Here is a 13,276-nt window from a genome sequence, read left to right as displayed (position 1 = left end):
ATTTTGCTTTTGAGCTTTTGATTGTGCTCTTGCTTTTTCAGCTAGTCCTTCTGGTAACACAAACCTAGTGATTTAAGTAAAAATATTCAAACACCTACTATTTTCTTTTAGCTGCTGCCTGGACTCACAATTTTCTGGAGGTTTCTCTTCTCCCTTGTGGCCAACTTAGGCTCCTTTATTGATTTGAAAGATGTCCTCACCACTTGTTTGTTCCCCACTATGGATCTTGTTAACATTTCAAAGCAGTGTCTGTTTTGGGACTAGATGGTGACCTGTCCCTTTCTTTCAATCTCTTTCAGACTCCTTATAGCCACCTCTAATAATACTCAAAGTGCTCCTTCCTAAGTGGTAAACACACTGTTCTATTTCTTTTCCACTGAATCTCTTCAACCATGGAAGGTACCAGAATTGATTGATAGAAAAAGAACCAATATTTTAATTTATCACGTGCCTCTATAGGTCAGTTTTGTTTGATTCTCGTATCAGTTCTGTAAGATAGTTAGTGTTCTCTGAAAAATAACGAGTTCATCTAAAATTCAGTGAAAATGCTTGTAACCCAGATCAGGCAAATATTTGAAAAACAAAAGTTAGAGACCTTAAATTTCAAAACTCAAATCAAAGCTACATTAATCAAGAGAGTATGAGTAATCAAGAGAGCTACACTAATCAGTAGGTCAATAGAATAGAACCAAGAATCAAGAAATAAGCATATTTCTTAGATTTATAGTCCAGTGACTTATTTTACAAAAATGTTAAGAAAATTTACTTGGGAAAGACTTTTCCAGTAAATAGTGATAAAAAAGTTGATATCTTTGTGCAAAAAACATGAATTTGGACTCTTTAACTAATACCATATACAAAAAATATGTCAAAGAAGATCCTAGTCATAAATGCAAGAGCTGTACAGCAGGCAAGGTAGACAGCAATCTTCTGGTTTTACAAATGATGAAACTTGAATCTAAACAGAGTGGTTGCAAATTGATCAGTTCACATAACTGAGTAGTAGAACAGAGATTTGAAATCTGATGTCCTAACTCAGTTGAGAGTAACTCTTATCTCTTGAGTTTACCCAGTCCAGAAGGTCTCTGTGCCTGATTTGCCAAACTACTTCATGTATGTAGTATACACTCTAGTTTAGACCCAACTGAGCCTTGGTCTATGACTAAGTCTCCTTTTTAATTTTTATTTCTTTCTTTCTTTCTTTTTTGTCCAGAGAGGACCCTGTGCTTCTCGTCAGATCAGAAGCCTATTTCCCTAATCATCTGTAGTTCTACAGACTCAACTAAACATTAGGAATCACAGACTTCCTTTTCTCTTTACTGTATCGCTTAGCGTAAACAGTTCCTGGGTGTGGTGAGAAAAGTCATGGGCAGATGGTTATTTCTTTTCTTTAGTGTGTTCTACACTGTATCCTAGTAGAATGCCCTGCCCTGCATATGGAAGGCATTTTGTGTGGTGTTTGGGATAGATTGGAATGATCTGTGTTCTCTTCTATCTCCAGAGCCCTTGTGAAGCTGAATGGCCACCAGTTGGAGAACCACATCCTGAAGGTCTCCTACATTCCTGATGAGCAGATAACACAGGGTCCTGAGAATGGACGCCGAGGAGGCTTTGGCTCCCGGGGTCAGCCCCGCCAGGGTTCTCCTGTGGCATCGGGAGCCCCAGCCAAACAGCAGCAAGTAGACATCCCCTTGAGGCTCCTGGTGCCCACCCAGTATGTGGGTGCTATCATTGGCAAGGAGGGTGCCACCATCCGCAACATCACAAAACAGACCCAGTCCAAGTGAGTCATTTTGTCTGGGTAACAGAGGCTGCTTTAGTATCTGGGGAGGCAGAGTGAATGAAGCACACTGAGGGGCAGCAGCATTGACCTTTTAGGAGCCCACTACCTGAAATTTGTTCTCTTTTCGAGGTCATTGCTTTCATTTCCAGACTGCTTAGATAGAAGCGGGCCAGTGGGGAATTAGAATGATTCTGGAATATACCGTATTGCAGACTGCACCAAAAGAAGTTATGGCTGGTATTGAGAAGGATGGTTATTCCAGAACATTTAAGTGCCCATGAAAAACCTGTATATGACCAAGAAGCAGTTGTGTGAACGGAACAAGGGAACTGCATGGTTTAAAATCAAGATTGCGTCCTTTCTCCGTATTTGTTCAGTATGTATGCTGAGCAAATAGTTTGAGCAGCTGGACTATATTAAAAAAAGTGGCGTCAGGTTTGGAGGAAGACTCATTAACAACCTGAGAAGATGACTTGAAACATGTACTACAAAAGAGCAAGGACTACTGACTTCAATATGGACTGCCTCTCAGCATCAAGAAAACAAATATCTTCACTATTAGACCAGTAGACAATGTCATGATAGATGGAGAAAAGATTGAAGTTGTCATCGAATGCATTTTCTTTGGTTCCATAATAAAAGTAACCCAAGACAGCAGCAGCCAACAAATTCAGAAATGTGTTACATTGGGAACATGTGCTGTCAGGGACCGCTTCAAAGTGCTGAAGAGCAAAGATGTCATTTTAAACACTAAGATGTGCCTTATCCAAGCCCTTATATTTGCCATTTCTTCCAATACTTGATGGTTACTAAGGAGGACAGAAAAGAATCAATGCCTTTGAGTTGTATGTACTGTTGGAGATGAGTACTGAATATTCCATGGATTGTTAAAAGAACAAACAAATATATTTTGAGAAACCACGGTGCTCCTTAGAGGCAAGGATACTTTGGGAATATCAAGAAGATCTAGTCCTTGATAAAAGACATCATTCTGAGGAAGGTGGAAGATCAGAGAAAGAGGAGAAACCTCATCCATCAAGGATTGTAACAAGGGCTTTGAGTGTATCGGAGATGATGAGGATGGTGCAGGATAGGGCAAGGTTCAGATCTATTCATAGCATTGCTGTGAGACATAGCCAACTCCAGGGTACCTAACAACAAACAACAGACCAGCTCTGGTTATTGTCATGAGCAAAAAAAGTTCCATCATTTCTCAGTTCTGTCAAGAAAGTCCAGTCTAGTCCTCACCACTGCTCTGTGACCTCATGATGGCTGAGAGGCAGCAGGGCTGACCTGCTTTTCTGTTCTTTATAGCTGATTAATGTAAGCAGGACTGGCATCCACTTCCTAAACAACATGCCTCCGGAAACTCTATGAACTTTGACAAATGTTGATAGTTAATAGAAAGGCTTCAGGCCTTTTGTTCTTAGGGTCGCTATGAGTCGTACTTGACTTGATGGCAGTCAACAACAACAACCTGTGGAGGAAAAAAAAGAAGTCACATATGCCGTATTAAATACATTTGTTTTTACTTGAGATACAGAATCCAAAATAGGAGTCAGACCCTGTTTCACTGACTTCCCAATTGTGCATACATATATCTTGTTTTGAGGAGAGCCTTTCCTGTGCCTTTGTGGGACATGTGGGAGTCAGAAGGCCTATATTTCACTGGGATTGCAGACTAACTTTTTCCTGTGTCCTCAGGATAGATGTACACAGAAAGGAGAATGCAGGTGCAGCTGAGAAGGCCATCAGTGTCCACTCAACCCCCGAAGGCTGCTCCTCTGCCTGCAAGATGATCTTAGAAATTATGCATAAGGAAGCAAAGGACACCAAAACGTAAGGCTTCAGCTATTCCCCAGGACCTCAGGGATTGCAAAGTCTTCTCTTCCATATTTTAATGAGAGCAATTTATAGTTTAATGAAAAAGAATATAAAAAATGAAAATCTTCCTTTTTACTTCTATACATAACACCTTGTACACCTTCCTAAAACTTCCATGTACTTGAAAGCACGTATGTATGTTGCTGTTGTGTACCAGAAGGTGAAACTGACTCATAGCTGACCCTCCAGCAGGTTTTCAGAGGCAGTTAATTATACAGGAGGAGATTGTTCATCTTTTCCCTGCAGAGCGGCTGGTGGCCTCAACACATGCTCTTTCATGCTTTCAGTGCAGCTTCTTACCACTAGGCCACCATCGCTTCCTATGCATATGTAAGTGTGTGCATTTGACATAAATAGGAATGGACTGAGCGTGCCTCTTCGCTTGTAATAACATTCTTTATCAGTCCATCATAATCTTTATTATAAACCACCACGTTTATTTAACTTAGACAAATAAGTTTATTTAACTTATATAAATAAATAAGCTATAAAACTACCTTGTTTATTTGGAGCTGTGTAGAATTCGGTGGTTTGACTAGTCATAGTTTATTTAATCAAGCGCTTTAGAGTATTTCTATAATTTCAGAATTTTCCTAAGTAGGAAACAAAGCTACATGAAACTTACCTGCATTCACAAGTTCTTTTGCACACTTAAACTCATTTTCCCTCAGCTTTATTAGGGTTTAATCAACAAGTGGTAAGTTTACATCAAATATAAAGTTTGATCATCTTTCATTTAAAAAATTTTTTTCTTATTAAAAATATTCACATTAATGAAGCAAAACTGTTGTTTAAAGAAGATTTCAGGGGATATTTTTCACTTAAAAATGACGATGATCTAAGGGTAATAGATCCAGCCTCAAAGAATATACTTTGAATGGAAAGAATTTGAAAATCTGATCTGCATTTCCCCCTATTGATTAAGATTCTTTTTTTTTTTTAAATTTTTATTGTATTATTTTTTTACGTGTACCGTCAAATCAGATCTGACTGGTGCAGGAGGAGATTGCCCCCTCCTTCTCCAGCAGAGCATCTGGTGGATTTGAACCACGTACCCCTGGGATTGCAGTGCAGCGTCTTGCCACTTGATCAAGATTCTTTTAAAGTCTTTGATCAACACATTCAGAAATTATAGCTGAACACTTGATAAACTTTATGTACATATATACACTTGTGAAACCATCATGATTAAGATAATTTAGAGTCACTATTCCCATAACATGGTGAAGAGTTACTATGTCATTGACTTGTACACATTAAAAATGCTGAAATGTAAATGTTTTATTTTTACTAGTTATTTAAAAAGTATTAGCTTCCAAAATTCCCTTATATCCCTTTGGAAATGCACCTGCCACTTCTTTTCCATTTGCAACTAAACAGCCATTTGACTTTTGTAATTTTTTAGAAAATTGTGATTTGAATAAATATTTACAAAAGCAAATTGATTTCTCATTTAGCCACTCATAAACAATTACATTAATTATACTATATACACTAGAATTATGTTCTCTCCACGTGCTTCTTGTACTTATTTATACCTTTGTTAATACCTTTTTCCTACTACCTCCTGCCTGTAGGGCTTTATTCCTGGGCTAAGGTTATCCTTTTGACTTTATGTAGTTATGTATTCTAATGAGGTGACCTCTTTAGTTTTAGTCACTTTATGTAAAAGTAACTATGATGTCTGACTAACCTCTTATTGTATATTGCTTTTCCCTTTACCCAGTTTAATGAGTGTTTATTGTCTGTTCAATTATTTTACTCTTTTCTCCCTCCCATTCTACCTCTGGTAACTATGCAAGAATGATTCTATGTGTAAACTTCCCTTAGCATTTATAATAGTGGTCTTAGACCACACAGTGTTAGTGAGCTCTGATAGTATAGTCAGTAGGGTATTGCATTGCTAACAAAAAGGCCACCCTTTTCTGATGGTTCGAATCTACCAGCGATTTTTCAGGATCAAGATGGGCAAAATCTGCACCTGAGTAGTTTACACTCTCAGGAACCCAATGGAGGCACAGCTATGACTCAGTTCCTTGCCAACAGCAATGAGCTTATGTTTTATACAGTGTTTATATACTTACCCATTTGTGAATGACTCATGTCACAGCAGATTTGTATAATCCAACACTTTCATCTTGTACCTTGTCCTGGAAACCACAAGTCTAGATTGGCGTGACGGTTGAATCCTTTTCCTTTTTTTGTACTAGCCTTTGAATAGCTCTTTTCCTTTTATTTCTTTTTCATTCTGTTTTTTAAGGGCTGATGAGGTTCCCCTGAAGATCCTGGCCCATAATAACTTTGTGGGGCGTCTGATTGGCAAAGAAGGGCGTAACCTAAAAAAGGTCGAGCAGGACACAGAGACCAAAATCACCATCTCCTCGTAAGGCTCTTCATGTCTTTGCATATGGTGGGGTTCAAGAGCAGGATGCGTGCTGATCTATGGGCTAAGGTAGCAGCATTTCATCATTGAGCCTTAACATTTGTGCCCTTAAAAGGAGTGCAGTTACTGCTTGTGGAAGGAGAACAATTAGAGAAGTGGTGGGTGGTGAAGATCATGTTTCTTATGGATCGAGGGGTTGAAGCTGGCTCATTGACATTGCCTTACGTAGTGGGACAGTTGTTCAGTATTACTCTTGTTAGAATTCTATGGTCCTCTTCCCTTCCCGCCATCCCTCTCTGACTGTGTACCTCCAGGTGAAAACCTGCAGCTCAGAGCTGGCCATTTGAGGTTTCAGACCTGTCTGAAAGTGAGCCTTTGAGAATTATGAGAAAGGACATGATATTTGGCCATTTTCTGAGAAGACTGTATTTTTGTCTATGTGGCAGGCTCCTTATCTGGGAAGAATGGATGTTAAGGGTGTATCTTCATTTTATCAGAGACTTATTTGTGGGCAAAGTAACAGCTTTGGTTCAAAATGTTAAAATGGATGGTCTGGAGCCACTTGGGAGACTTCTACTTCTGAGCCTCATTCCAGCTTGGCCAGTTTTAAAAACCTATCTGTAAATAAATAAAGGACTTCTTAGTTGGACATTCGTTCATACCTACACCTCACCCCTTGCCTAAGTTACAAACTGGGCACCCAAAAATCAGAGACTGGGAGCAATTTACAAGAAGCTAAACAGCTTCTGAATTGAGCTGAACTTACCTAGTTGGTCCTGGCTGTCAGGGAGAGGCTGACTGCTCTTTGTTTTCACTAGACTGCAGGACCTCACCCTGTACAACCCTGAAAGGACCATCACCGTGAAGGGGTCCATCGAGAACTGCTGCAGGGCCGAGCAGGAAATCATGAAGAAAGTTCGGGAAGCTTATGAAAATGATGTGGCAGCTATGAGCGTGAGTGACTGAGGAAGCATCACCCAGAGCCTTAGGGCTGTCAGGTTTTCCTCAATGTGAGGCTTAGGGCTACTCTTTTTCACAGGCAGTTGGAAGTTGGTGGGCAGTGTGATGGATATGTGTGCTGTGTAGTGTTGGAGCGCAGGGGACTCTTGTGGCTTAGTCAGTAACGAGTTGTGCTGCGAACCCAAAGGAGGTGCCTTTGACTAGTCAAGTCCACCAGCAGCTCCTCTGGAGAAAGATGGACAGTCTCCTTCCGTGTGATTTCAGGCTTGGAAACCCGCTATAGGATTCTGATTAGACAGCAGTGAGAGAGAGAATTCATAGAATTTGTACTTATAGATTTTTCTGTTTGTTAAAATTTATCTGGAAACACATTAAATACCTTTTAAGATCATTCACAGTGTTCTTATCTAAGGTTGAAAAAGACATTGCTGCCTTTCCACAGGTTTGTGCTTCTTTTAGGTGGTTTCTCAGTTTAAAATGGCCCGTAGGCATAGTGATGAAGTGCTGTCTCATATTTCATGTTTCTAAGCACAAAATGACTGATGTACCTTGTGGAGAAAACAGGAATGTTAGACTAACAGAGTTACAGGGTTTTGGACTATGAGTTCAGTGTTAATGAACTGATAAATTGTCTTTAAATAGAAATAACACGGAAAACAAAGTTGCTTAGTTGACAAAAAGATGATCAAAAGCTTGGCAGGAACCTAACTATTTCTTTAGCTCTGTTGGTTCATTGTTTGCTTAATTCAGTGTTCCCTCTGACTATATAGAACACAGCTACCGTGGGTAATGAGAATTGGCTGGTTTTGGACCTTTTAAGTTTTATTTCATGATTAGGCTTTCTTCACTCGGGCTTCGCAGATTCTTGGAATGAAGTGAGAGTCCAACCTTGGGCTTTTGGGGTCTGTGATCTTCCTCTAATTCTGTGTAAAGTTTGTGTTTCTGTGCACTATTAGGGAGAGAGAGTTGATAATTTTAAAGGGTGTGAGAGTAGGATATGGCCAAAAGAGTTCAGAAACCTGCCCTGGAAGTCAAATGGAGATTTCTTACTGCTTCTCTTTATTGTAGGGATGTTTTGGTTCAGGATTCTGAGTGTGCCCTATGTCTTTAAAGAGAAATGAGCAACCAGAGAGGAAGGGCTTCTGAGTATATAAACTGTAATAGGCTGTGGAGTTATTTTCCTTCGTACAGTGATGATAATATGACTGACAACTCGTGGGGGGGAGAAAATACCACAAGGTCAGGTAGGCTTGTATGCAAGTACATAGTTTTAGGTCCACTTGTTTTGAGGGTACATGCTCTTCAGCCAAGACCACATACTGACAAGAGTGGCCAGACCTTGTCAAGTGAGCTGACCTCCTCCTCCTCCTTTTTTTTTTTTTTAGCTGCAGTCTCACCTGATCCCTGGCTTGAACTTAGCTGCTGTGGGCCTTTTCCCAGCCTCATCCAGTGCAGTCCCACCACCTCCTAGCAGTGTCACTGGAGCTGCGCCTTATAGCTCCTTTATGGTAAGTAGAAAGCCTTTTTACAGGAGACCACAAAGCCCATCTCTGGTCTACCTTAATGTGTCCAGTTCCCTATGGGAGTCATGCTTGGGATGTTGGTAGGGACAGAGAAATGGGGGGCCTGAATGGATGCCACTTCCCTGTATTGCTCCCAGCAGCTGGCACTGAGTCTTCAGAATGCCAAGTCCTTGGAGGAGGCAATACTCTACTCTTCCTTTTCCCTTGCTCTTTCTTCCTTTTAGCCCTATTTGGCACAGATGGAGCTAGAGAGCTTGCCATTCCAAATTGAAGCTGGGTTACTCTACCCCCTCCTCTTTGAGTGTGCAAAACAGAAAAGTGTGGGGCTCAGCCTGCAGGACCCTTTGGTAATGCACCCTGTTTTGACAGCAGGCTCCAGAGCAGGAGATGGTGCAGGTTTTCATCCCTGCCCAGGCAGTGGGTGCCATCATTGGGAAGAAGGGGCAACACATCAAGCAGCTTTCCCGGTTTGCCAGTGCCTCCATCAAGGTGAGCTGCAACTTGGACATCACTTCCTGGGATGGGAGAGTGCTTTCTTTCTGTTATCTTCTACAGGAGAATTTATGACTCAAAAGTTAGGACCTCACCAGATGCTCTGCTGGAGAAGGAGGGGGCAATCTCCTCCTGTACCAGTCAGATCTGACTTGACGGTACACATTAAAAAAAAAAAGTTAGGACCTTTCCTCCTGTGAAGTTTCCCCTTTGCCCTTGACCTTGGTGGAGTACCTCAGTGTTCTGCATTTTGTGTTTGCAGGCTAGAAAGAGAAGAGGCAGCAAGGTGATAGAAGGAAGGAGTAAGATCTTCCACAGACTGACATGAGTTTAAATCCCAATCTGACCTTCTTACCACTCCCAGCCCATAATGTCCAAGACCTGAGCCTTTCTTTCCTCATAAGTACAATAGTAATAATAATCACTGTCCACTGATGCAGCTAAAAACCCTGAACTTCATCCAGAGGAAAGAAAAGAGAGCATCTGACCTTGTGTAGAGAGAAACTGAAATTCACGAACTCCTCCATTGGTTTCATGTTGTAGTTGTGTACCATCAAGTCAGAATTGACTTGTAGTTGAGTATCCAGCGGATTTTCAGAGGCGGTAAATCACATGGGAGTAGGTTGCTCATTTTTCTCCTGAGGAGCAGCTGGTGTATTTGAATGTCTGCCTTTGGGGTTACAGTAAAACTCCTTACCACTGAGCCACTGATTGTTGTTTTTTGCTGTTGAGTCAGAGCCAACCCATAGCTGACCGTCCAGTGGGTTTTCCAGAGGCAGTAGATCACATGGAGCGAGATTGCCCATCCATCTCCCATGGAGCAGCTGGTAGATTTGAACTGTATGCCTTTGGGATTGCATCACAGGTTCTTCTCACTAGGCCACTAGTGGCTCTTAAAAGATTTGGGCAAAGGCACAGATTATCTCTGGTGAAAGCCATCTATTGTCTTATCTGCGCCCTTGGCCCCACATAGAACTGTACTGAAGCTCCCTCCCCTGAAAGATTGAAAGAAGGTGGGGAGTTCTTTCACACTGATGTCTATTCTCTTACATCAGTTTTGATACACAGGCATAGCTTACTTACCTAATGCTGTCATAACAGAAAAAAACAAAATTGAGTATGGACACTATGTTAACTGTTTAGGAGTTTAAAAGTTAGAATTCAGACCACTGGCTGTAGGGGAAGACTGTCAAATCTGGCAAAGGTCTTTGTCACATCAAGTTGTTTTCTGGTTCCTTGGCGATTGGCCATATAGCTTTACATTGCTCTTTCCTCACTTTTGTGTCTCTGCTTGCTTATTTAATCTCTTATATTTCAAATAGATTGATTTAAAATTTACTTTACACTAATCCTGTCTCATTAACATTAGACTGACAACAGATTACCAAATGGGATTATAACCCTGGCCTTAAAGGCCAAGATTTACTATACATTTTGGGGACTTAACAATTCAGTCCATGAGAAACAATGACTCTGGGGTTAGGGTTCTTTCTGTGTTTTTTGTGCCTGTTGGCCCTTTAAAATGAGTAGTAAAACCTAAGCAGAAGTAGATGGTGGGGAAACAAGTTTTAATTTTTGTTGTTAGGTGTTGCTGTGACTCATAGTGACCCTATAAACAACAGATCTGAGCCATCCTCAGGATCTCTGATATGCTCAAGCTTATCATTACAGTCACTGTGTCAGTCAGCCTTGTTGAGGGGAACTGGGGGGGCGGGGGGGGGGCTAACCATTCCTATACAAGGTACCTCTTTGACCAACTGTTTATTTTGTAGATTGCACCTCCTGAAACTCCAGACTCCAAAGTTCGAATGGTCATCATCACTGGACCCCCAGAGGCCCAATTCAAGGTTCTGATCTTTATTGTTTTCCCAGTGAGATATTTTAGGGTGGAGTATCTTAGACTGAGCAACTTCCACTGTCAAATCCACTCACATCCTTAAACCTTTCTTGGAGGATAGAGGGCAGTAGTTAGTACATACAGATCTACAAAGCTGCTCTCATAAGACATCAGACGTTAGTTTCTGTTTCCACTTCCCTCTTCATAAAGCTCAGAAGGAATATGGGAATTAAGGAAGCCTGAGGGCTTCTACCTTTGTTCTTCTTTTGTTCCAGAGGAAGGTCTTTCATGTCAAATCCCCATCTCTGCTTTATATCCATACAGCATTCTTAATTCCTCATGGTCAGATAGACAAATAGTTAGCTTAACCTGACCAGAGTGAGGCTAGAGAGAGAGTAGCTCTAGGCTGCTGTGGAGTATCAGGCCTGATGTGTTGAGTCTCATTCAGTGCCTTGAATTCTTTGCAAACCTCCCTGACCATACTGGGATTATTTTTAATTGTCCTTTGTGACAGTCATTACATAAAATGCTTTCTGTCCTGTTGAGCCTTAACAATCCTGTGGCTTATAGATGCCACGTAAGGATCAGTAGAAGATGGGGGTAGAGCCTGGGGCCTGTTCTACATGTTGATCATCTTCCCCTTTTGTCCACTTTGTCTTCCCAGGCTCAGGGAAGAATTTATGGCAAGCTTAAGGAGGAGAACTTCTTTGGTCCCAAGGAAGAAGTGAAGTTGGAGACCCATATCCGGGTTCCAGCATCTGCAGCCGGACGGGTCATTGGCAAAGGTGGTAAAACGGTGAGTCTCGTATCCAAACCCAGCAGCTCTGCCTTGTTTTACACCAGAATTCATGATTTGCAACTTCTCCAAACTCCTGACTCTTCCAGTTTCTGCTGACTGCGTCACCTGCCTTGGGCCCCTCCCCATCCATGTACTCTGAGCTCCTACACTCCATGTACCCTGAGTTCCTCTCTCTTTATTCTTAAGGTAAATGAGTTACAGAATTTAACAGCTGCTGAGGTGGTGGTGCCAAGAGATCAGACCCCTGATGAGAATGACCAGGTTATCGTCAAGATCATTGGGCATTTCTATGCCAGCCAGGTACCTGTGGTGTCCCCTTCTTGGGAGGTCTATAAGAGTCCATGGGGGAGAGAGGCTGAAACTCCAGAACTTGGCCTGCACAACCTTCACAAGCCTCATGACTTTTGGCTGCTTCTGCCTACCTCTGGGCTGGGTTGTCCTCTGCTTCCAAGTGTAGGACTGTGGTGTGGGAATTAAGACTCCAGGGAAAATGATTTGAAAACTTTTGCATATATTATGTATAGTTATTATGTATCTATTGTGTTATGCATTATAAATTTGATATCTTCTCTGTTATCTAACCTAAGCATAACCCTGCCCTAATTCCTTTAGCTTTAGATGAGAAAGGAAGTTGAGTTTTTCTGGTTATCTCTGCCACTTAGTTGGAATCACGGAATTAATGATTACAATTTTTGTCTCAGTAATACCTCGATTGTATTTTTCAAAGTCCAGTCCCTATGTAAAATTTCAAACATGGGCTGAGAGAGAGTGTGTGTGTGTGTGGGGGGGGGGGGAATGATAACTATTGATTCCATATCCTTTCATCATCCTAACTTAGTTTTTTTGTGGAATGGAGCCGTTCTGGTAACTTTTTATGAGATGCATATCCTTTTGTGCAATTGATTTCCCTTATAGGCTTTTAGGAAGAAAAGTTTAAAGATCCTTGTCCTATCTTAGACTCACTATGATACTATTTTAGTGACTCATATCCAGATAGTCTAGCTCCTTTCCTTCGGTTTTATACTTGTAATGATGTCTTCTAATTTAACTTTGTCAAGGTTTAAGTTGTAATGAATGGATTTATACTACTGTCTCCCATCTCCATCCTGCCTGCAGAGTTTCCTGTATTATCCAGTGGGTGTTCAGGGTCTCTCTGATGTTTGGCCTCCTCTCTGTCTCCTTATTCCCCTGTGCTGCCTGTGTCTGAATCCTGACAGCCTCTCTTCCTGTAGCAGGTTGTCTATTGTTTTTGTCTTTGGAGGGCCTCACTCCCTCTCACTTGTTTGTTTTGTAGATGGCTCAGCGGAAGATCAGAGACATTCTGGCTCAAGTTAAGCAGCAGCACCAGAAGGGACAGAGCAACCAGGCCCAGGCACGGAGGAAATGACCATTTTCCATCCCCTCAGCTCTAGGACAACGAGTGGACGTTGGAAATGCACACTCAACACAGGCCTGAGAATGACTGGGAATCAGGGATATGTGAGCCCGACTGTAGATCAGGTTTGCCCACTTGGCTTGAGAAAGTTGCTCCTGTGAGGAAGCCTGATCTCTGCTACAATCATCCAACCAATTGACCTAACACTGCCACTCTTCGTGGTGTCACCACTGAAATTCT

General features: G+C 41.6%; 1 protein-coding gene across 3 annotated transcripts in view; it reads left to right on the top strand.

Moving 5' to 3' along the window:
* The window catches only part of IGF2BP1 (insulin-like growth factor 2 mRNA binding protein 1), a 47,826-nt gene extending 34,778 nt beyond the window's left edge, over positions 1 to 13,048 (top strand). Inside the window, exons 6-15 of one of the 3 annotated variants that reach the window (XM_006889326.1) lie at positions 1,502 to 1,783; positions 3,488 to 3,622; positions 5,928 to 6,050; positions 6,869 to 7,004; positions 8,396 to 8,518; positions 8,906 to 9,022; positions 10,798 to 10,872; positions 11,527 to 11,658; positions 11,848 to 11,961; positions 12,956 to 13,048. In XM_006889326.1, coding sequence (XP_006889388.1) covers positions 1,502 to 1,783; positions 3,488 to 3,622; positions 5,928 to 6,050; positions 6,869 to 7,004; positions 8,396 to 8,518; positions 8,906 to 9,022; positions 10,798 to 10,872; positions 11,527 to 11,658; positions 11,848 to 11,961; positions 12,956 to 13,048 — 1,330 coding nt within the window. Of the gene's footprint in view, positions 1 to 1,501; positions 1,784 to 3,487; positions 3,623 to 5,927; positions 6,051 to 6,868; positions 7,005 to 8,395; positions 8,519 to 8,902; positions 9,023 to 10,797; positions 10,873 to 11,526; positions 11,659 to 11,847; positions 11,962 to 12,955 lie in introns of all 3 variants that reach the window. The other 2 variants (XM_006889325.1, XM_006889327.1) reach the window with 2 other exon arrangements.
* Positions 13,049 to 13,276: the final 228 nt, after the last annotated feature.

Source organism: Elephantulus edwardii, unplaced genomic scaffold (genome assembly GCF_000299155.1).
Source record: "Elephantulus edwardii isolate Elephantulus edwardi_28Jun2011 unplaced genomic scaffold, EleEdw1.0 scaffold00077, whole genome shotgun sequence".
Lineage (NCBI taxonomy): Eukaryota > Metazoa > Chordata > Mammalia > Macroscelidea > Macroscelididae > Elephantulus > Elephantulus edwardii.
This window is presented reverse-complemented; position numbering and strand designations above follow the sequence as displayed.